The sequence below is a fragment of the Leptodactylus fuscus genome, chromosome 11 (genome assembly GCF_031893055.1).
Source record: "Leptodactylus fuscus isolate aLepFus1 chromosome 11, aLepFus1.hap2, whole genome shotgun sequence".
NCBI lineage: Eukaryota > Metazoa > Chordata > Amphibia > Anura > Leptodactylidae > Leptodactylus > Leptodactylus fuscus.
The window spans coordinates 19,197,349-19,221,714 of record NC_134275.1 but is presented as its reverse complement, the minus strand read 5'-3'; the positions used below and the strand labels follow the sequence as shown (position 1 = coordinate 19,221,714).

The following is a 24,366-nucleotide window of genomic DNA, read 5'->3' as shown; positions in this document are numbered from 1 at the left end:
GCTGCCAGATGGAAGGATAAGATGGCGAGAACACCACCCTATATGCACAGGCACCGGAGGAATTGATCGCCACGTCTGTGTGTAAGCAATATACACAATGCGGCTTACACACAATTAAAGCAACACACAATGTCGCCCGCAGCTTGACATTGAGGACAAAGTACTGTGCATGCAGGGAGTCAGCACTTGTCCACCTTTGAAAAAAGTTGTACAGTTTTCCAATATACTTTCTGTATCAAGTCTTCATGGTTATCTAGATCTCTGCTTGCTGTCATTCATTCTGCTTACTTCCAGTTGATAAAAATCAGTCCATGGTCATGTGGTGTCATTTATTAGACCCCCTCGAGGTCTTGAACCTCAGGGGGTCTGATCACTAATGCAATGCGTTGCAAAAACAACACCTTCATTTCTTTTGCAGGCTACGTAGAGCAGCCTGCAAAAGAAAATCATTACAGACAGGCCTGGGAGCCATCACAAGGTTCCCAGCTGTTATACCAATGGGAGGCTAGCCCTGAAGCTTGCTCCAGGTGCCAGCGATCCCCAGAAAAATGGTGGCACCCATGCTTTTCCAGTAACAGGGCGCTTCGGTCAGCTTTGACCAAGACGCCAGAGGGGTTAATGCCCACGATCAATTCGGACACTGATTGTGGGAAATAGTGCCGGGTCTCTGCTGTATAAAACAGCAGACACCCAGCAGCTATGGCAGCCACCCGACTCTCGAGCGGCCACCATTGTTAAACACCCGGCATCCATTGTACTAGTACAAAAGATGTCGGGAAGGGGTTAACCAGGTATAGAGATATGAGGAGTAACATATAAAACAGCAAGTGAGATGGAAAGACACAAACTGGATGGAAAAAGCATTTAAAATACTCAGACATTTTTTTTAATTTTTTTTTGACAAAAATGAAAAAAAGGAGAAAAAAAAATCACAGTCCTCAAACAGGACACATCAGAGCCCAGGGGAGGTGAGTAACACTGATTTTTATATTCACTCACCTCCCCTGGGCCTCAGCATATTATACTCTAGTGTCTGAATAGACCCCAGAGTATAATCATGGCTGGTCCCATTTGGACATGTTCAGTCTGGACTAAACTACTTAGTGAACCTTGCAAATATTCACAAGATGAATCTCACGAGGTTCACCCAATAAATACCTGCAGTAAACTTCGGGATGCCGATTACGAGGTTGGATTATAATGAGGGCAGATGTGCAGTTGCTTGATATTGGACAAATGCCTAATTAGTAGCTCCCACACAGTGTAATGCTCTTTAGTGCCCCCCCCCCATTATATTATAGGGAGGCACCCATAACACTTTATACCATGTGGCGCCCACTAATGGGGGTTTTGTGTATATATGACTGTTAGTTAACAACTCCCTATATCTGCCCTAGTATACCAGTTAGCGACATTGACCCCTCTCCTCTATTTGACCACCAGCGAAAACTAAATTAATATGAAATATCTTTTTTTAATTTTTCTTGCCTAAACCCGGAGCATATCTTATAGTCAGACAAGTCTTCTAATCGAAAAATACAATATTTTCCTGTACTTACTGTGTCTTATTTTTAAGAGGAAGAGATTCAACATGACTTAAGAATAAATCCATGCTCTATACACTTGGTCGTCTCTCCTCTGTCTGCCAAAATTGTAAATCATGAATATAAATAGAGGAGATTGAAGGTGCAAAGAAATGTTTCAACAAAATGTTGTCAGAACAAGTTGACGTTATAGGCAGCAGTAACCTCACCCACCAGCAGGTGGAGATATAAACCCCCTAATGCAATAGTAAAGTACGGTAGTACAAATATGTACAATGAATCAGTGCAATATGACCTCTGCAATAAAAGCATTGCAGGAGATCAATGATCATTGTCTCTTATGCCAGTTTTCTGCATCTGGTCACAAACATTGTGCGAATGTGACAGAACGGGACAACCCAAAATATTCATATAACTCATGCCAATGTTCTGGAGTGAATTATTATTGAAATCTGTACCAGTTCCTGCAGAGACATAAGACAGATTTATGAAGAATCCGATGATAGATAGATAGATAGATAGATAGATAGATAGATAGATAGATAGATAGATAGATAGTAGCACCCAACTGTCCGGGATCCGGCAGGACTGTCCCGATTTTATACTGCTGTCCCACCATCCCGGATGGCTTACAGCTTGTCCCACTATGCACCTTAAGTGTTATATTTGTTAACAAACCAGCTGTATGAAGGGGCTACGCTGTCTGTATATAGTGACCGTGTGATATAATTCCAGCCTTGTCACATAGACGTGTATAGGACGAAGCTATAGTTACGTTACATGGCCACTATGAGATGAATGACACTGTGAGCAGAGAAGGGACAGGGCGCTTACACAGATACCATGGTTCATTTACACAGCTGATCCTGGGGATCCCGGGTATTGGAACCCCACAATTTTTTTAAGAATTTTTTTTTTAACCTTTTAATTAGGGAACACCTGGGACATTATAATTATTAATATAGGGTACTATTTACAGGGGGTGCACAGGGAAGTTATTAATTTAAAGATGCACTTAGAGATATTATTCATTATGGGGGGTGTAAGCCGATGGCTGGTCATATAATGGAGGGGGTATAAATCTCACCCAGACTATTAAGGTGGGTGAGATGAAAAACTCCAGAAAGACTGGTTCTCAGCAGATAACTATTGTCTGTTGAGCGTTATTTCAAGTTCTCTCTATTGGGCTGGATTTTTAGGAATGGAAGGTAGGTTGGTAGTGGGACCTGTCATTCCAACCCTCTCCAGTCCACATATTGTGGATGTTTCTGCAGTGTGTCAGCTGCTGTGAATTGTCCTCATCAGTGAGGTTTAAAAGATCAGCTCCAGCAGCAAGACTTTGGACAGAGGTCAGACTGTTGGAGCTGTCTTGGTTGATGCAACCTACTGTTGAGTCTGCTATTATAGGTAACCTATGTTGAGTTAGAGCCTAGCCGGGCAGGTATTATTTTTGTATTATTTTCTTTTATTGCTGCACTGTTGTTTTTGGAGTGAAAATAAAACTCTACTTAAAAAGGTGGTAGAAAAAGATGGTCGTGACTGGGATTACCTGTTGCCGTACCTGATGTTCTCTATTAGGGAGCGTTCACACTACCGTCAGTGTCCGACAGGTAGTGTCTGCTGCTAATGTCCGTTCAAAATCTTGCACGGACATTAGCAGCGGACACTAGCTGTGTCCGTGACATTTTTCATTCATTTAAATGGCGATCGGGTGCGTTGTTTTACACTCCGTGCCTGTCCTGAAGTGTCCGTTCCTAAAGATGTCGACTTTTCAAGCGGACAAAAAAAACTTACATGTCGGTTTAAGACTAGGTTTAAAAAGGGAATTCCCTTATGAACCACTTCCTGCCTAGTGAACTTTCAATTTTTCTTAATTTTTTTCTTCCCACCTATGAAAAGTCATAACTTTTTTATTTTTCATAATCATATACCGTAATAATAATTTTGTTAGAAATAATAATTATATACATACAAATATATAATAATATCTGCAGAACTTTACAAATGAGAGAGTACATGAACAGACAATATTACTCATTACAATGTGACAAAATAATTAGAGATCCTATCATTCAAACCCTTTTTTTCTGACTACCACGTTGGAATAGACTTAAGAAAGGCTATTCTTCTCCTACCTTTCGTTGTCTTCTCCGCTCCACTGTTCGCTATAAATCCCGTTTTTTGTCGGTATGCAAATGAGTGTCCCCAATGCTGCGAAAGAACTCTCTCCAGCGACGCCTCCATCTTCTTCAGCAACTGCCTCTTCATGTCTTCTTCCGGCTGGGGTCACACGTGAGCATGCGCAGTACGCTCTTTACTCCGTTGAACTACAGGAGCATACTGCGCATGCTCGCATAAGCGGCCATAAAACAATGGCCTCTGGCATATGTAGTCAGCTCTGCCTGAGGCCCGATGGTAGAGCTGACTGTGCATGCATGTGACCCCAGCCGGAAGAAGACATGAAGAGGCGGTTGCTGAAGAAGATGGAGGCATCGCTGGAGAGAGTTCTCTCGCAGCATTGGGGATGCCCCCACTGCTGTTTGAGTGCTGAGGCCCGTTCCTAGTGCTGCGAGAGAACTAATTTGCATACCGACAAAAACCGGGATTACAGGCGAACGGCGGTGCAGAGAAGACAACAAAAGGTAGGAGAAGAATAGCTTTTCTTAAGGCTATTCCAATGTGGTAGTCAGAAAAAAAAAGTGTTTGAAATTTAGGATCTCTTTAACATATCAAACAATAGGAGTGAGGGCCCTGCTCATGTAAGCCTACAGACTATGAGATATGAGAGCTTGTTATAGAAGAACAAATTATGTGTCTTAACTTCACCAATGCTGTGACTTCCTTCCTTATCCTCTGCACCATCCTTCCTTATCCTCTGCACCATTCTTCCTTATCTCTTGGACCATCTTTCCTTATCCTTCGCACAATCCTTCCTTATCTTTGGCACCATCCTTCCTTATCCTCTGCACCATCCTTCCTTTTCCTCTGCACCATCCTTCCTTATCTCTTGGACCATCCTTCCTTATCCTTCGCACAATCCTTCCTTATCTTTGGCACCATCCTTCCTTATCCTCCGCACCATCCTTCTTTACCTCTTGAACCATCCTTCCTTATCCCTTGCACCATCCTTCCTTATCTTTGGCACCATCCTTCCTTATCCTCCGCACCATCTTTCCTTATCCTCCGCACCATCCTTCTTTATCTCTTGCACCATCCTTCCTTATCCTCCACACCATCCTTTCTTATCTTCGGCACCATCCTTCCTTATCCTCCGCACAATCCTTTCTTATCTTTGACACTATCTTTCCTTATCCTCCGCACCATCTTTCCTTATCCTCTGCACCATCCTTCCTTATCCTCCGCACCATTCTTTCTTATCTTTGGCACCATCCTTCCTTATCCTCCGCACCATCCTTCCTTATCCTCCGCACCATCCTTCTTTATCCTCTGCACCATCCTTCCTTATCCTCTGCACCATCCTTCCTTATCCTCTGCACCATCCTTCCTTATCCTCCGCACCATCCTTCCTTATCCTCTGCACCATCCTTCCTTATCCTCTGCACCATCCTTCCTTATCCTCCGCACCATCCTTCCTTATCCTCCGCACCATCTTTCCTTATCCTCTGCACCATCCTTCCTTATCCTCCGCACCATCTTTCCTTATCCTCTGCACCATCCTTCTTTATCCTCTGCACCATCCTTCTTTATCCTCTGCACCATCCTTCCTTATCCTCAGCACCATCCTTCCTTATCCTCCGCACCATCCTTTCTTATCTTTGGCACCATCCTTCCTTATCCTCCGCACCATCTTTCCTTATCCTCTGCACCATCCTTCCTTATCCTCCGCACCATCCTTTCTTATCCTCTGCACCATCCTTCCTTATCCTCCGCACCATCCTTCCTTATCCTCTGCACCATCCTTCCTTATCCTCCGCACCATCCTTCCTTATCCTCCGCACCATCTTTCCTTATCCTCTGCACCATCCTTCCTTATCCTCCGCACCATCCTTCCTTATCCTCCGCACCATCCTTCCTTATCCTCCGCACCATCTTTCCTTATCCTCTGCACCATCCTTCCTTATCCTCCGCACCATCCTTTCTTATCTTTGGCACCATCCTTCCTTATCCTTTGCACAATCTACTTTGTAAGCTCACCAATAAATGATCATGCCAAGGTAGCTTTTATTGTGTCTCTATTCTCTAGCAAAGCCCTGACTTACGAACATTGGTCTGGGAACACTCATATCCTTCAAGAATTCTCATCCATTTTCTGTATTTTTGGGGAAATCAGTCTGGACTGCATCTGCTGCATCACCTCTCTAAGTTTCTACCGGAACAAACTGACTGTGACTTAGTATGCCATCCAATTCCACATCTTGTCTTCTGAGTTATCCTGAGATAACAAAGCCCTGGTGACAGCCTTCTGGTAGGGTCCAGTTATCTGAATTATAGATGAACTGACAGGTCATCATCTATCCACTTCATTTAATGACATAATTGGATTGGCAACCCAAATAAGTTAGGTTTCCAAGAATGCCACATAAAGTCAATTTGAGAAATCGAACGGGCAATATATGAAGTTTGAAAAGTGGATTCCAAAAAATTGTCAGGTGACAATGTCATAAGTCTACCTAGGTCACGTGATCCTCTTCATCTATGTTCCTCAACCTCACATTATATGTCTTGGTGATAAATTTAATGTTTGTTTGAGTAAAACTTGCAAAGTTTTGGTTTCATTAGAAAGCAAAGCTTTTGAAAAATTTGGGACAATTCCAGTTGGTTTCAAACCAGTTTCCTTATCTACTGTTGACCCATTTTGGGTTAAGGACATTCCTCCAGGACTGACATTTGTTACTTCTGTCAAAATGGAATACATTTTTGCTTAGAGATATGAATCTAAATTTGTTGGTTATCCTGGTGTCCATAAGACTTTAAAACTAATTTTCTGACACTTTTGGTAGTCTATACTTTCCTGGCATGTGTGTGAATGTTACCTTCTCTACTTCTTGCATGTAAAAGTTCATCCTGACAAAATGTGCAGGTCATCTTACCCTCACTGTACCAGGTCTGTGGAAACAATGGACTTTATTACAGACTTGCCTCCATCCTGCATTGTTCATCCAGGTCATTGTGGGCCGTTTCTCCCTGCTCCTGTCAGGTCTGCCTTGTGTTGTCCACATTGCCAACCTTTTTCTCAAGCACATATCGAGGAATCCATTTTACATAAGTAGCAGCCATTAAAAGATAGTGAAATGAAAATTCGATAAGGTTATATGAACTGTACATCCCAGTTCTTGACGTCCTTCTGCCAATTTCTGAATGTCAAGTTAGACTTTTCTTGTGGAAAGAATCCTCAGTCCAATAGACAAGTGGAGCTTGCTAACCAGGTCCTACACCATTTAATCTCTGCTCGCTATGATAACTTGGTGTCTTTGCTTCCCCGGACTGGGTTCTCTTATAACAACCACTCTGTTGTGTCTACCAGCAGTTCTCCATTCTACATCATATATGGACAACATCTACACAATCCACTTGCTGCTTTGGTTTCTTTGGAACCTTCCCAGGACACAATGTGCCAACTATCTTACAAATATTCCATCTATAGTCTGGACCTAAAAAGAGGAGGTGTAGGACTTTAGCAAGGTCTACCTTGCTAAAGTCACTGGCTTTCTCCCTTTGGCTGCCATCCTAACCTTCCAGGTCATGGACACTGTGCTCCTGCCAATAAAATTTTTGAGTAATGTTTGTGTAATGGTGCTTTAAAAAAAAAATTCCCGGATTGTTTTTTTTTCTAGCCACTCCCTTGCACAAAGGCTATGTAAGGCATTTACCCCTTCAAGAAGAAGTTTTCCAGGTTACTAGTTCCTTTGAAAGTATGTTGTACTCCTACTACTGTGTATCATTATTACCTATGTTTGATCTCAGTTTATATGCCCGACTCTGAACATTTTCTGCCTACCTGAGCGTTTACTTGATACATTTTTCATTAACTCTGCCGACCCTGATATTTGCTTACCCTGCCTGTCCCTTCAGTGCCACTGGTGTCTCTTGACCTGTCACTAATAGCTAACACTACTAGAGGTAGCAAGCTGGTGGTCCTCTGCAGCAATGTCCAGGTAACCATATTTGGTGAGTACCAGGGGATCACTCAGATAGCACCCTCAGGAATGGTCCAAAGTTGAACCTCCAATAGAATTGAGCTAAGCCGATTTCTTGTCCTGCTATTTCTGGTCTTGGGTAACCTCAAGTAGGCCCAGGTTCTATATCTGTTACCGCTGGTTCAATACACAATTCCAAATGTTCTGACCTCATCCTTGGGTTGGCTAACTATGTTTTACTTCCCTTTTGTAAGTCCTTTGCAATTTTGAAACTATAAAGAAACAAGGTGGAATTTTTGCTCTTGCTTTGGTGTTGTGAGTTTTTTTTTTTTATAGCCTTACGATATGAACGTTAAAAATATCTCTTAACTAAGTAATTTTCCAAAGAGCAAAAAACATGATAATGTCAATGCTATTTCAAGTTGTGTTTTATTCATCTTTTCAGCTGCGTTAATTCCGAGTACAATACAATGGTCTACCATTATATCATACACAGGTATAGAGAGGTAGTAAGCTTCAGATCCAAGGGGGTGTTCACAAGTAGGAATATGATGCTGATTTGGGGGGTGGATTCTGTCCCCAGATCAGCAGCAGATTCTGCCCAGATTCTGCCTCATATTGTTTTCAATAGGAGGCAGGGCTTGAGCAGGACGCTGAAAAAAATATGTGCCCTGCTCGACCTTGCCACGGGTGCCATGAAAGTTCCTCTTCATTTTCTGCTGTGTGAATGACCCCTTAATGTAACACTACTTGAATTTGCATCAGCGTGGACTCTGGACTGTAGAATCACCGCAAAATACTGGAATGTGTGGCACTGCCGTTATCAAATATCTTAACTATATTCTTTAATCAGGTTGTCTACAATTTAGAGAAAACTGTGGGGTAACCGGAACAGGAGTCAAATAAAAAAAAATGTAAAAAAAAAAAAAAAAGCATACTCACCTGACCCTTAGCTCCATTGTCTTCCCCCGGTCTCCTTTCCGTCTTGCACCAGAGCTGCGTTGCCAGAATCCTTGATACTCACGTGGCTCAGTCAGGGCGCTATCTGGTGACATATGTGAATGACTCTAGTGACTGCTGAGCGGCCATGTGAGCATCAGGGCTACTGGCAATGCAGCTCTGCCATGAGACGGTTAGTGGGAATGCTACTCTGTAGATCAGGCATGTCAAACATGCGACCCTTTACAGGCATCTCTGTGGCCCGCACAAAAGTCTCAAACTTTGTCTCTAAACTTTCAACTTTAACTTTAAAGACAAAGTTTGAGACTTTTGTGTGGGCCGCAGATGTACAAAACTCACGATCAGCACTTGGAAAGTGAGCGGTGGATTGGGGCGGCCCTGCTGGATGCAGCGCTGCTCCAGCGGCCGCCTCTCACCCTTCGCAGACAGCAGGTCTCCCTGCTTGCTCTCTGCCTGCTCCGCCCCCTCCTCCCTCCTCTCCGCCCCCTCCTTCCCACACGCCGGGTGACGTGGCCACGTAATCAGGCCCGCACCCGACGTGTGCCTGCGTCCTACGCGGTCTCACAAGACCGCTGCGCAGGCTGAAGAGCAGAAGCAGGTAAGCTTCTGCAGAAGAAATTGTGATTTTTCAATTATTCAACCCCTATCCTACGGATGGTAGATAAATACTAGCTTTATGATGATGAGGGGGTTGTAGTGCTGGGGAAGGGTTGGGGTGCTGGGGGAGGGGGTGCTGGGGGAGGGGAGCTTTTTGATGTCTGTCTGGCCCTTCCTTGGGCTTGAGGACTGTTTTTTTTCCCACCCATCTTGTAATTCTTTCACTTGGGGGTTAATTGGAGCATTACAGTCTGTAGCGCTCCTATTAACCCCCAAGGGCAAGAATTGCAAGTGGGTGGGAAAAAACAGTCCTCAGGCCCAAGGAAGGGCCAGACATCCAGAAGCCCCCCAGCCCCCCCCCTTCAACAGCCTCCCCCCCCCCCCCAGCACTCCAACCCTTCCCCAGCACTCCAACACAATAATGGTGTCTACCAGCTTTAACTGAGGTGCCATTTTACCAGCAATCGCAGGCACCCGGAGCAAGATTCAGGGCCTGCATGCATTTCTATGGCAGCCGGGAGCCTTGTGAGGCTCCAGCTTGTCATTCTATACTTTCTATTGTAGGCTACTCTATGTATCCTGAAATAGAAATGCCGGATTTTTGCAATTCATGGTATTAGTGATCAGTCCCCTAGGCCCTAGCCATTAGCTGCTGTGTGTGGCCCTCGCAACAACCTCTTGTTACTCATGTGGCCCTCGGGGTACCCTGAGTTTGACATGCCTGCTGTAGATGGTTACCCTATTTTGCAATAATCCTTGTTACTTCCTTGGTGTATGTTGGTGGGTGGTTTGATAGTTAAACTGGTATGATACAGAACTGTTCAATGAATACTGTGACTTTTTATAATATTATGTCCACTATTGGGTCCACCATTGGTTGTTATGATGGTACAGATATCCTGGTACTGTAGATGTTCATTAATTGTCTCTTCTTCTAATTCTTTTCTAACTGGGTTCATTGTTAAAACAAGTTGCATTCTCCTATCAGTTTTTTTTTCTCATATAAAATGACAAATAAATTTTGTACTTTTACAGACTATTTGTAGGTTCTACATAATCCATTCATAGCTGTATGTATTGTTTCATAGTTCGGATGAACTATGAAACAATACATACAGCTATGAATGGATTATGTAGAACCTACAAATAGTCTGTAAAAGTACAAAATTTATTTGTCATTTTATATGGAAAAAAAAAACTGATAGGAGAATGCAACTTGTTTTAACAATGAACCCAGTTAGAAAAGAATTAGAAGAAGATGAGTTTATTTGCTGTTGTGCTCTACATGTTTGTCAATTTTTCATACAAAGCAGTGTCCTTCCTCAGGTATGAAAGGTCATAAACAGGAAATGGCTAATTGTCCATGGAATCGACTGGACCACCGTAGAGGTGAGTCTCTGCTTAAGTGGAGGTCAGTACTGGAAATGAGTGAAACTTATTCAACCCAAATTTGCCATAAAAAGGTGCATCGAAAAAACATTATAGCATAAAGCAACAACATAACAATTATACTCATTCTACCTCAATATTGTGCATCCTCGCAATGTCTAGTGGCATCTGGCAGTCCCCTGGCAATCTCTTGTGACCTCTGGCTGATGTCAGGTGCTGCATTGTCATTGCTGTGGCCTTTGATTGGACCTCAGAGATCACATTGTTGCCCTGACATGACACTTTGGTGAACCACCGGACTTTGCAACGATGCCCATGATCAGAGAGACAAGGGCCTCTACTTATTATACTATTACTTATTATACCCTTACCCTACACTATACTCTATACTACTTATTATACCCTTACCCTACACTATACTCTATACTACTTATTATACCCTGGGGTCTGAAGATACTCCAGAGCACTTCCAATTGGCGCCAAAACGAAACGGAGGGCCAAACCTTATGAATATTTGTCAAATCATATCTCATGAAGTTCAACAATCACTAGTCAGCACTGAATACATATATTTGTATTGTTATATTTATATTATGTGCAATGGGTTGTGCCAAAGTTAAACAAGTATATGATTTTTTTTTTTTTCTTTTGCCTTGCTCAACAAGAAGGTGAAGCTAAGCAGCCAAGCTTGTGACTTGCCAGGAAGGCGCCATGGACTAAGATCCCACAATCTATCATTTGTGTTTGGGGAGTGGTGCCGTTTTTTCCAAAGATGCACCACATTGGGTGTATGGAGCAGAGAGGAAACCAAAGAAAGATGAGGGCAGGGACATCTCGGCACAACGCATTTACTATAATTCACATTAGGAAATTGGAGAAGAAATACAGAAGGTCAGTATAAATGTGTTGCTCCAATACGATCATTAAGATGAAATAAAATTTTACATATGGAACTACAAAAAGCACATACAATGCACAGACAGCGATCGAAGAAGAGAGAATAATGCAAACGATATTACAGAAGTCTGCAATAAGAGTAACAAAATGTTTATGCAATTGAGTATAACTCCAGGGCCTTGGATGAGTTGGTGCAGGACACGAGTCTGTTACTGTGTTGCTTAATACTTTTTAATTTATGTTATGGCTTAGCCTGTTTTCTACTGTCTTCTGGTGTTTTTCTACTGTCAGGTTTTACAGGTTTTGAACTTTGATAGCATTTAGAACTATTCCTTTTAGACCGGAAAATGACATCTCATGTTGCTGTGACATCTGTGAAATAGGAGTGGTATTTTCCACCACTTTTACTCAGGGCTGCACATAGCCAGTGGCGTAACTAGGAATGGCAGGGGCCCATGGCGAACGTTTGACATGGCACCCCCCCCCCCCCTCCCCCCGACTGACACTAAAGACCTCGACTGACCTTCGCCGCATTCCTGCGAACTCTATTATCCCCCTTAGTGGCCCCTACACACACTATTATGCCCCATAATGAACACCCATGAACAGTTATTATACTCTGGGGTCTTTTCAGACCCCAGAGTATAAAAATTGGAGACCCTGAAAGTAACAGCTTTTTAATGCGTGTAGGTTCTGTTTGGGGGTTTTGGGGGGTCCCAAGCAGATTCCACGAATGGAAACCTGAACATATAATGGTAGACATGTATAGAAGAAAATACAGATAGATAGATAGATAGATAGATAGATAGATAGATAGATAGATAGATAGATAGATAGATAGATAGATAGGAGATAGATAGATAGATAGATAGATAGATAGATAGATAGATAGATAGATAGATAGATAGATATGGGATAGATAGATAGATAGATAGATAGATAGATAGATAGATAGATAGATAGATAGAGAGAGATAGATAGATAGATAGATAGATAGATAGGAGATAGATAGACAGACATTTACATGCTGTATATACTTACACATATACACATCTACTCACACACATACATTCATATACAACGTATACACACACCTATCTACACACATACAGGACTCACACAGTATATAAGACACATAATGTAAACACATATAAACATCTATACATATTTTATCCAAAAATATACTTACATGTGGCTCTGTCTAGCAGTGAAGAGAGCAGATACATCGCACAGGATGTCTCCCCTCACACCCCGATACTGAGGAGGGGGAGGGGCGGAACAGGAAGCTGCTGTGTGCGGAAGCTTTTACAAGAAGCATCTGCAGCCCTGCATCTACTGCCGATCTTCTACTTAAGGGTATGGGGCCCTTGAGGGTGTGGGGATATTAAGGAATCTATTAAGGAAAAAAAGCCCCGCAGCAGTAGCATCTGTCACCGGGCCCCTAATGTCCCAGGCCCTGCGGCAGCTGCTAGCACTGCTACCACGGTAGTTACACCACTGCACGTAGCATTTTTGAGGCAAAAAGTGTAATGGATTCCCAGACATTATAGCCTAGTTAGAAAAAAATGTGTTGGACAGATAGGATTCCTTTAAGGCAGTCAAATCAAAGAAATATAAATGGGACCTTATGAATGCCCAGAACAACGGGGTCTACAAATAGCAGCTTGCAGTGGCATCTATGTGTGAAATCTATTGGTGGTGAATCAAACATGTCCTTTAAAACGAGAGAGATACCAGATTAGAGAGACAAAGAGAAAACAAGAGAAATATTGGAAGCTTTAGAACATTGATGAAGCATAAAGAAGTGAAGGACCAGGCCGCTCCTTGCAGAAGGTAATACTAATAAACCTCTATGGCAGAGCATTACCACCATCTGAAGTTGAGGTTTTAGAATCAGGTTTCACTTTCCATTTGCTCTCTAAGTTTGCATGCCTCTTCGCCGTCAAAGATCTTCATCTATTTGCACAGAGGTTTGTGTTTAAAAGGATTTTCCATTAGAAAAACCCACAGATTTCCCCACAAGAGAAGAATGAAGTGCTGTATATTTTCTCCAGGAACTCCTAGATGAACAAAAATACTGGATGAAAGTATGTTCCTATGGTCTACTGTCCATAACACACATTGAAGAAATTTTCTCCGTTCCCTACATTTCCTAATATCAAGCTACCCAATTTATGAAACTTCCTCAGTTACCATTTAATATATATTACCAATGGATTAAAAGAATATCACATGTTGCCTAGGTTGGCTCATTATGTCAGGGGTCAATATCTTTTATGCAGGGGCCTAACTACTGGGGTAGCATCAGTAACAGCTGCCACAGGGCCCGGGACATTAGGGGCCCGACGACACCCGCTACTGTTGCGTTTTTTTGTTTTTTTCTTTTTTCTTAATAGAGTTACTCCAGACGGTAACGGGCCCTATTTACTTACCGATCCTGGCAGGGATTGGTAAGTGACACCGTGCCCCACATACACTATTATTATATACTCGGGGGTCTTTTCAGACCCCCAAGTATAATGAAAGGAGGCCCAGGAGAGGAAGAGAACATAAAAAACACTGTTACTTACCTTTCCGCGCTCCTTACAGGCATCGAGCCTAGTTGTGTGATGTCCTTGATGTCACATGACCGGCGCCTGTGTCCCGGGTCATGTGACATCCCGGAATTCATTGAAGATGGCCGACACCACCGAGGAGTGCAGCGGAGCCGGGGATAAGTAAGTAACAGTGTTTTTTTTTAATGTTGGTATCCCCCCTCGGGCTCTGATTATTATACTCTGGGGTCTGAAAAGATCCCAGAGTATAGTAATTGTTCATGGGTGTTCACAGTGGGGCATAATACTGTGTGCATGGACCAGTATGGCGCATAATACTGTGTGCAGGGGTCACTATGGGGCATAATACTATGTGCAGGGACCACTATGGGGCGTAATACTGTGTGCAGGGACCACTATGGGGCATAACACTGTGCGCAGGGGCCACTATGGGGCATAATACTGTATGCAGGGGCCACTATGGGGCATAACACTGTGTGCAGGGGTCACTATGGGGTATAATACTGTGTGCAGGGGCCACTATGGGCCATAACACTGTGTGCAGGGGCCACTATGGGGCATAACACTGTGCGCAGGGGCCACTATGGGGCGTAATACTGTGTGCAGAGACCACTATGGGGCATAACACTGTGCGCAGGGGCCACTATGGGGCATAATACTGTATGCAGGGGCCAATATGGGGCGCAACACTGTGTGCAGGGGCCACTATGGGGCATAATACTGTGTGCAGGGGCCACTATGGGGCATAACACTGTGTGCAGGGGTCACTATGGGGTATAATACTGTGTGCAGGGGCCACTATGGGGCATAACACTGTGTGCAGGGGCCACTATGGGGCATAATACTGTGTGCAGGGGTCACTATGGGGTATAATACTGTGTGCAGGGGCCACTATGGGGCATAATACTGTGTGCAGGGGCCACTATGGGGCGTAACACTGTGTGCAGGGGCCACTATGGGGCATAATACTGTGTGCAGAGGTCACTATGGGGCATACTACTGTGTTCAGGGGTCACTATGGGGCATAATACTGTGTGCAGGGGCCACTATGGGGCATAATACTGTGTGCAGGGACCACTATGGGGCATAACACTGTGCGCAGGGGCCACTATGGGGCGTAATACTGTGTGCAGGGGCCACTATGGGGTGTAATACTGTGTGCAGGGACCACTATGGGGCATAACACTGTGTGCAGGGGCCACTATGGGGCATAATACTGTGTGCAGGGGTCACTATGGGGTATAATACTGTGTGCAGGGGCCACTATGGGGCATAATACTGTGTGCAGGGGCCACTATGGGGCATAATACTGTGTGCAGGGGCCACTATGGGGCATAATACTGTGTGCAGGGACCACTATGGGGCATAACACTGTGCGCAGGGGCCACTATGGGGCGTAATACTGTGTGCAGGGGCCACTATGGGATGTAATACTGTGTGCAGGGGCCACTATGGGGCATAATACTGTGTTCAGGGGCCACTATGGGGCATAATACTGTGTGCAGGGGCCACTATGGGGCATAATAGAGCACACAGGAATGCGGGGTGGTCAGGCAGGTGGTCAGGGTCTTCGGCATCGGTAAGGGGTGGGGGGGGGCATGTCAAAAGTTTGCCACAGGGCCCCACCATTCCTTGTTATATCACTGCTTTTATTAATCCATACGCAAGGGAGGGGGTTCAGGTAATATAATAGATAATCCCTAAGTGTACAGAACACATTAGAAAGTGCTTTGCCTTATGATAATGGATTACTTGGGAACTCTTCTTACTCAGTTTACACATAAAGAACCCAGGCAGGTTCCAGTTAAAGATGGGTTCAACGCAAATATTCCAAATAGCTGGTTTTTAACTAAAATGAGCAACTGGCAATTTGTCTTGGGCAAACTAAAATGACTACCACAACATACCTTGGGGTAAATTATTATACTCTGGGGTCTCTTCTATAATTGGTGTAGACCCAGGAGAGGCATCTGGTGCTTTCCTGGTGATGTTATGTGCCCGGGGTCACTGCTGGACCACAGCAGTCACTTGGGCAGGCCGAGCATCATGAAAGAGCACCTGCAAGGAGGCCCCAAAGAGGTGAGGGGAGTGTAAATATTCTTTGAATTTTTTTTTACACCTATCCTTGGCCTCCGCCTATTATAGTCTGTGGTCTGTAGAGTATAATAATTTCACTTCTGGTTCTATTCAAACCTTTTTCGACCCAAAACAAATCAGGGATCCTATCAACCCAAACCCAAAACTAAATTAATTTTTTGAGCTTCACCCATCTCTAGTTCCGATGCAGGGACGACGATTGGAGCCAGGACCTGGAATGTTCCTCCATCTTTCTTCTGCTTTTTCCCTGTGCTCATTGGTGTGGCAGGTACTGTGTGGGTTGCACTATTACAATGAACTTGTCTGCCAGTCATGTAACACCATTGAACACATAGAGAAGGGTATTGAATTCAGATGCCAATCTCTTGACCTGGTGTCGGAACTAGCCCAAATACCTGAGGGTTGGCATATAAAGAACCCGGGCAAGAAATGAGTAAGATGAGCTGCTAATGTAAAAATCTTATCTGTGGAGGTCTCAGGTATCAGATCCCACTGATCATATTACTAATGACCTAGTCTAAGGATCAAACTCCTGGAAAATGGCAATCCCTTTATAGGTATATTTCAAAGGCGCGTAATAAAGCTTACCATTCCGTTGCACCGGTTAAGTTCTATTAATAATGTACACCCCAGTCCCGCAAAAGTCCATCAATCACCTTTATGGAGGGGTGCGGGGTGAGCCAGAAATATGGTTCACGTCTGCCTTGAAGGATCCCCAACTCTGGGTCACATAAGTGTTCTACTGAATGAAACTACAGCCCCATTCTATGGGGAGTCACAGACTTGACAACTGAAGAGAACCGTAGTCCACTGCCCTTCCCAAAAGTAATGAATAAGAGCTCCAGGGAATTGGAATGACCATTAGTAATAAAGCTTGACCAGTGCAGGAAAAAGTACTGGTCAATCTATTAGGCTAGGTTCACATCTGCGTTCGGGCTTCCGTTCCGTTGGGGACCCCCCGAACAGAAACCTAATCCATATAAAAAAGCAGTTACCTTAGGAAACCCACGGACCCCATAGACTATAATGGGATCTGTGTGGTTTCCACTCGAAAAATGCAGAGAGAAAAGTGGTGTTTGCACCACTTTTCTCTCCATGTTTTTTGTGCGGAGAGGGGAACGGAATCCCCAAATGCAGATGTGAACACATTTAAGACAAAGCTAGTATCTTTCTCTACATCAGTAGCACTTAACTGAGGAATACCAAACTAATAGATTGTGGGATTTCGGAATTTCAATTTGTAGGATTATGTAATAGCAGACACAGTATATGGATAGGAGTGGCGCTGTTTCGAGAAAAAAACGGAGACCCCTGTTTTTAGTGCAGAACTTAGAGACGGCATTGACTACAGCAACAATTGATGTGAATTAAACCGAAACCATAAATTATAAAATTATAAAAGAAATAAATATTTTACCCAGCCGTCAAATACGGTACGGTTACATCAAACTCATCGGCTTCTGGTTCACATTTCCATCGAGGTCACACAAAGGACCCGTTTTATCTAAAACTTTTGCATTCATTACTTTGAGTCAAATGAAGATCGCTGAAATATTAATGTGGAACAATCTCAATGTGAGAATACGTTGAAATATCATTTTTTCTCTCTGATGGTTTTCAAACTTGTAAGAGATATTACTAATAACTGTTCTATGTGATTTCCTCCCAGGCATCATCAATTATGTAATGTCTCTGCTCTGGTTTTATAATTTCATCAGAGAATCCTCGGGGCTGGTCCATGTAAGGTTGCGCTCAGTCTCATTTCATCCATTTTACTGAATTCTCACACTTATAGCTTTAGGTTTTTGTTGTTGTTTTTTTTTTTGTTTTTTTTTTAATCCAAATATTTTAAAAATTGAAAATTATTTTCAAATGGAATTTTCATGATAATAAATAACATTGATTAAAGGGAACCTTTGACAAGATTTGGGGTCCCTAAACCACCAATATGTCTATTTAGAGCCTCAACCTGGCAATTTCAGTTCAGGATATGAGTATAGGACTCATAATCCAAAGGTTATCAACCTTATACACAGTCCAGTCGTATTAATGTGACCACCGCCTACTTTTGACGTCAATGTTAAATAATCAATCGCAGAAGGCACGTGTCATCAGGCATCTGGTGCACTCATCATTGTGGAAGGCACGATGGATCAACACAAGTATGCGTCTATCCTTGCGGACCATGTTCACCCCTACATGCAAATAGTTTTTCCTCAGGATGATGGCATCTACCAGCAGGACAATGTGACGTGTCATAAAGCTCGCAGTGTACGTGCGTGGTTCGAGGAGTACCAGGATGAGTTTACCGTACTCCCTTGAGCAGCAAATTCCCCAGATTTGAACCCAATTGAGAATCTATGGGACCACCTCGATCGGGTTGTTCACGCCATGGATGCTCAACCGCGTAACCTAGTGCAGCTGGACACGGCACTGGAGTTGGCATGGCTCAACATCCCAGTGACATCATCACAACATCCCCTCTCTTCCTGCACGTCTCGCAGCGGTCCGCTCTGCCAAAGGTGGTTATTCTGGATTTTGACAGATGATCACATTAATGTGACTGGACTGTGTAAATGGAGTGACAGATGGTCTTGCGAGGTCCTAAAACCTTTTTATCATATGGACATGCTACTGGTTTAGGGGCCACAAATAGGACCTATATCTCATCTAAAGGATTTTCACATATCAGTCTCCAGTACAGTACTGTAACTTCAATTTCCAGCCTCCTTTATCTAAAATCTGGAAAATCTGCAAAGTTAATCCCCTGGAATCAACTTGGAAATCACAGTAAGTGGCAACAGTTCTATTTACTCCTGCTGTGACTTATCTGCATCACATTAAGCAATCATGTTGGGTTTTCCAGCCGCCTACACAATACCGAGACTCATAGGTGTGCATAGAAGTTCCTTCTTTCCAAATAGCCTTGCAGGACATGATCATATGAACCTACGCGTTTAGATCTAATTGTCCAAAGTATAATAAGATCTATGGCAGATACCTGTTTTACAAAGACTTTTTCAATGATTGGAAAACAAGGAGAGACACCGAGCCGATCCTCGTGTATTATCACAGGGTCAAATGGAAACACAGAGAGGCTAGTGTCTGCTCACCTAGTTGGGTTGTGATGAAGTCACAACAGCCTGACGGAGCCTTTAGACACAAGTCAATGCTGGTAGTGCAGGACAGTTCAATGGGCAGCAGCTGCAGTGACGTCACAAGAACGTAATACATGGATGCAATGGATGGACCAACCTGGCCGAAGGACAGCGCTCACCCGGACATACCAGAAACTTCTTTATTATTGGAATGAGGTCATGGCACAACGCGTTTCGGACCACTAATGGTCCTTTCTCAAGTGCACGATTGCTTGTCTGGATGGCTCAAGAGCTAAGAGCTTTTTTTCAATAATTGGTATTGGTGACTTTACAAACCAATTGCCATAAATGAGTAAAACTGGAATATATGATAATGAACCACAAATCCGTCACATGTAAAATCTAACTATGATATCCTACAACAATCAAAACATCTTAAAGGGAATTTGTTATCACTATTATCCTGCCCTGTCTAAGAGCAGCATTAAGTCAGATTACAGCACTGTGTCTGTATCTCTGAATATGGTGTAGGTTTGTTAAAGCCTACCTCCGGTTACAAACAACTTTATGTAAATGAATAGTGCAGGCAGATATAAGAAACTTTGTAATATGTCTGAGTTACTTTCGACATAAAAGTCTATAGAGAGGGGAGAGGAGAGGAGAAGGCTGCTAGAAAAGACACTCAAATAATTGCTGCTGCTGCTACACTCTACTACTTTGCGAGCGAGGGTTAGCTCTTTTGACATTGCTATATCTTCCAGATAAGGCACTACAGTGCAACGAGTGAGACAATAAATAAATTATCTACCTAGCAACAGTCTCCTCCCCGCTCCCCTCTCCATAAAGTTCTGTGTGTGAGATGGATACCCTCTACAATATGTGGGGATGACTATAACCTGTGGGGGGACTAATACCTAGGGGAGAACTATTCGGGTATGTGGATTTCAGTGCACTTCAGTTTTTCCAGTATGTGCCTTAGTTGCAGAGCTATCCCACCACTGTTAGAGGGGCCGGTCTTACCGCTCAGCGTCATCACTGAAATGTAAGGAAAATTCCCTGAAACTACAAGACTATAGGAGTGTACCGTCAGGGGGTGCTCCTCATTGCCCAGCAAAGACAATGTTAGGGTGGGGTCCCGCAGGTTTTCCTTCCGGCGCACAGCGCCACCTGCGGGTCAATCCAGTTCTCGCCCTTGGCATCGGACGGTGAGGTTTGTGGAGCCTAAGTCCAGCATTTGGCCTACTGAGCATGCTCAGACTTTTTGGAGTCGCTCTGAGGCTGTCTCATTCTCACCCTACTGAGCATGCTCAGACTTTTTGGAGACGTTCTGAGGCTAAGTCCCATTCCACCCGTACTGGGCATGCCCAGTGAGGTTATGGCCACTGCCCTGTGGGCGGGGATTTGCCTTTATATGGTGTGAGCCGACGCCCGCCGAGTGCTCAAACTTTGACTATTAGGTTTAGACAGAAAGGTTCAGGGATAGGTTCCTGTCAATGCCAGGTTGCCAATACAGGTATTCTAGGGTAGGATGCCTGGGTACTGCTGGTAGGGAACTGTAGAGCCTGTTGCTTCTGTCTAGTACTGTTGTAGCTCCAAAGCTGCTGCGGAGCCCTTTGTATTTCTGACCAGGGGTGACACTTAACCCCTGGCAGTCTTGGTTGCAGCCAGTTCAAATTGAAGCTGCATAAACTTGAATGGGTTTGCAAAGTGACCGCCCATGTGCCTCTTCTGCCTCTTCGCGGCAAAACCGTTTTTTTTTAACCGGACACAAAATCACACATGCAGGACTTTGTGTCCAGTTAAAAAAAAACGGTTTTGCCAAGGAGAGGCAGAAGATGTACACGGGCGGTCACTTTGTAAACCCATTCAAGTGAATGGGTTTGAAAACTGACTGCCGGGTTTCCGTCCCCTGTCCAGTTTCTCGGAGCAGAAGACAGAAACCTGCCGGATTGGCTAAAGAGGAGACCTGAGGACATGAAAAGTCCACTTTAAAGGGGTTGTCCAAAATTTAAATCAAAAAATGTATGCAGGCCGTAGGGTAATGAAAAGATAGCCCTGCATTATTACTTACTTGTATCCTCGCCTCCACTCCACCTCCTCTGCTGCTCTGTTTGTATACGGAGCGGCTCTAGCAGGATCGGTGCAGTGTATCCGCACAGCATACATTAAATCCTGGACAAACCATTTAACATAAGGGGAGCATGAGGGAGCAGTATGTATGCAGGGTGGCACCACGAACATAATATAAGGCGGCATTCGAGAGTACTAACCACTGGGCAGCATTGATTTAAGATGGCACGTGGGCATTATTAATTAGCGGTTATTATTAATTTAGTTGCACTATTAATTCAAAGATCACAAGGTGAATTATTAATTGAGGGGGCACACAGACTAGAGCTGTGCATGGATATAATACCAACATCTAAAAGCATCGATCCAAATTGGCCTCCAAAAAGTAGAGTACACATCTTAAATGGTCACTTCTATTCCAACAAACTTTGCATAAATCAATAGTACAGACAGTTATTTGGCATCTTAATATATCTTATCTTATCAGAGGGAAATGCTTTTAATTCACCCGTATGAGGAACTTCTAAAATGTGGCTGGCACACCGACAAAGTACATGGTCTTGTGCATGGAGCCTTAAACTGTGGAATGGGGAATACCACAGAAATCTACGCCAAGTAATCTACTTGTCAGGTATGAACAGGCAATAAAAAGACTACTCACAGCGAGATTAGCAAATACAGATACATCCATCAATTAAAACATTAGAAATACAGAGATTTTTGGAGACCAGCTTAAAACTATGATATGCATCCCACCCCACAGACATAGGCCAGAGGGTATTCCATGTGGTCTTCATCATTTCTTCCTTACAGATGTGTCCTTCCTTATCCGTCCTCTTGTCTAGACATGTCTAACTATATGTATCACAAGCTAAGAAGCTTTTCTAAAAAGCAACATGATTTTGTTATGATAGTTCTACTGCTGCAACCCAAAGGAGGAGACCAGAGGATGGAAGTAGTAATGACACTGGCTGTGCCACCTGCTAGGTCGGGGAGTTAACAAGGGCACAATCCCACTAAGAGGCAGACCTATAGTTTCATGAGTTTAGTTCCTTTGCTAAAACATAGCCATCTACCTTGATCAAATTTTGACCACCACATTGTCCAATTGTTACCCTCATACACCCGGAACACCATGGATCTCCTTAAAAAGCCTGAGGGGATCCTTGTGGGAGATAATTGTATTTTGGCTTATGTTGATGTCGAGGCACTTTATTCATCCATCCCCCACCAGCATGGACTTAAGGCAGTGGAGTGCTTTATGAACATGAGGGGACTAAGTACCAGTCCCGTAATGCTCTTGTCCTTCAGCTCCTTGAATTCTGCCTAACGCCCAATTACTTCACCTTCAATGGAAGGATCTAACACCAGCTAAGAGGATGTGCCATGGGGAGTCCATATGCACCCACCTACACATACCTTTTACTGGCTTGGTTTCAAGAGATCATTTGTATTTGGTTAGGATGGAGGCCCTAGGTAAGGAGCATATTCACCTAATGGCAAAGCACATTGACAATGTTATGGTCATTTGGGAAGGGTCTTATAGAAACTCTGGGATTCTGGTTGAAACACTTAAAGGGATTGTCCAGGATAAACTGTTAATTTACCCCTAAACTAAACACCCTCCCCCTACCTAACTTCTAATTTACTTCAATTAAATAAAATCTATAATTATCCATATCCCTAGAGTGGTCATGTGACCGTTCCGGGGACTGTTTCTGATAATCTGGTGATGTTCCGTTTCACCACTTCCCAAATGGAACGTCACCGTCACTCTTCCTCCTCCCCTATCCCCATCGATACTAACTAAGCCATCCTGTGTTCGGGGACGGCTCCTCCCTATCTTCCTGCCTGTTAGTTGTTTGGTGGTAGAATAGGTTAGCCAGGAAGATGGGGAAGGTGGGAGGGAAAATCCTTTGTAGGTTATAACATGGACCTACAATACAAGATCAGAGATTTTTTCAGCTGTCGCACTAGAGGGATCACCTGCACCTTTAATTTGGAATATGTTGGGAAGACTACCATACAGTTTCAGAGGATGGTGGATGAACATTTAGGGGATATTCAACTAATCGAGACAGCCCACTGGCAAGACACATTCACCAATCATTGTGGAATTTCAGTATTGGAAAGAAAAGTTCAGTGCTCACTTAAAATCCACAACTCCCCTAGTGCTCACTGAGTAGCTTCATTTTGCTTGTTTCATTTGACCCTCCACCACCACCACCTTCTCCATTTCTATAAGACACATATTGTCATTTTTATCCTTTTCCTTCTCCCTTACTCTCAGTTTTGAATGTATTGATCTATTGACCATTACTTTTAATATTGCTGCTTCCAACTAATGGTTATATGGCTTTATTACCATATAAATATATGAGGATTCCGCTACCATTGCGTAACCTTTGCCTTTTATATTTGCTAATTGTTTCATACTTATTAACTTCCACTCAGACTGGTGCTAGGGGCATGTCATGTTATTCATTCACATTGGAACTAGTTACAGTGAGCTCCTCCAACCAGAACTGGTAACAATGCAGTATTAGTACTCTGGACCAAGATGTCCCCATCAGGCTTCAACCACAGACCCTGAACATGTGAGTAATTCCTCACACTAGGAATTTAGTTGACTGCCCCTTCTTTGCCCTCCTGAGCAATAGCTTTGCTGGGGTTCTGACTATACCTTGGCTGTACTTAGTTGTTGTATGACCTTCAGTGGGGTTGAGTGATCGGGATCGGGAAAGATCCCGATCGGCGATAGAGCAAATTTCACGATCGGGATCGGCTGGAGAATGATCGGAAATCTCAAGATAAGCTCAACCCTACTCCATAAACATAAATTAACTAGGGTTGAATGATCGTGGTCAGGAAAGATCGGATCTCGATCGGCCAAATTTTGCGATCGGCTGTAAAATTATCGAAAATCGGATTTTAAAAATGAACCTAAAATCTCAAGATCGGCTCAACCCTAACCTTTAGTTATATGTGTCCATTCCTTTTACCGTTGGTACTTGGTGCATACTCTGATTTTTTGCTTTCAAGTGTAATCTGTCATATGCAT

The 24,366-nt window shown here is 43.5% G+C and overlaps 1 protein-coding gene across 1 annotated transcript in view; it reads left to right on the top strand.

The window, feature by feature from the left end:
- Positions 1–1,057: 1,057 nt before the first annotated feature.
- Positions 1,058–24,366, top strand: part of TNFSF15 (TNF superfamily member 15) — a 54,696-nt gene continuing 31,387 nt past the window's right edge. Inside the window, exons 1-3 of the mRNA XM_075260859.1 lie at positions 1,058–1,189; positions 21,793–21,920; positions 22,119–22,260. Of these exons, the coding sequence (XP_075116960.1) occupies positions 1,058–1,189; positions 21,793–21,920; positions 22,119–22,260 (402 nt within the window). The remainder of the gene's footprint in view (positions 1,190–21,792; positions 21,921–22,118; positions 22,261–24,366) is intronic.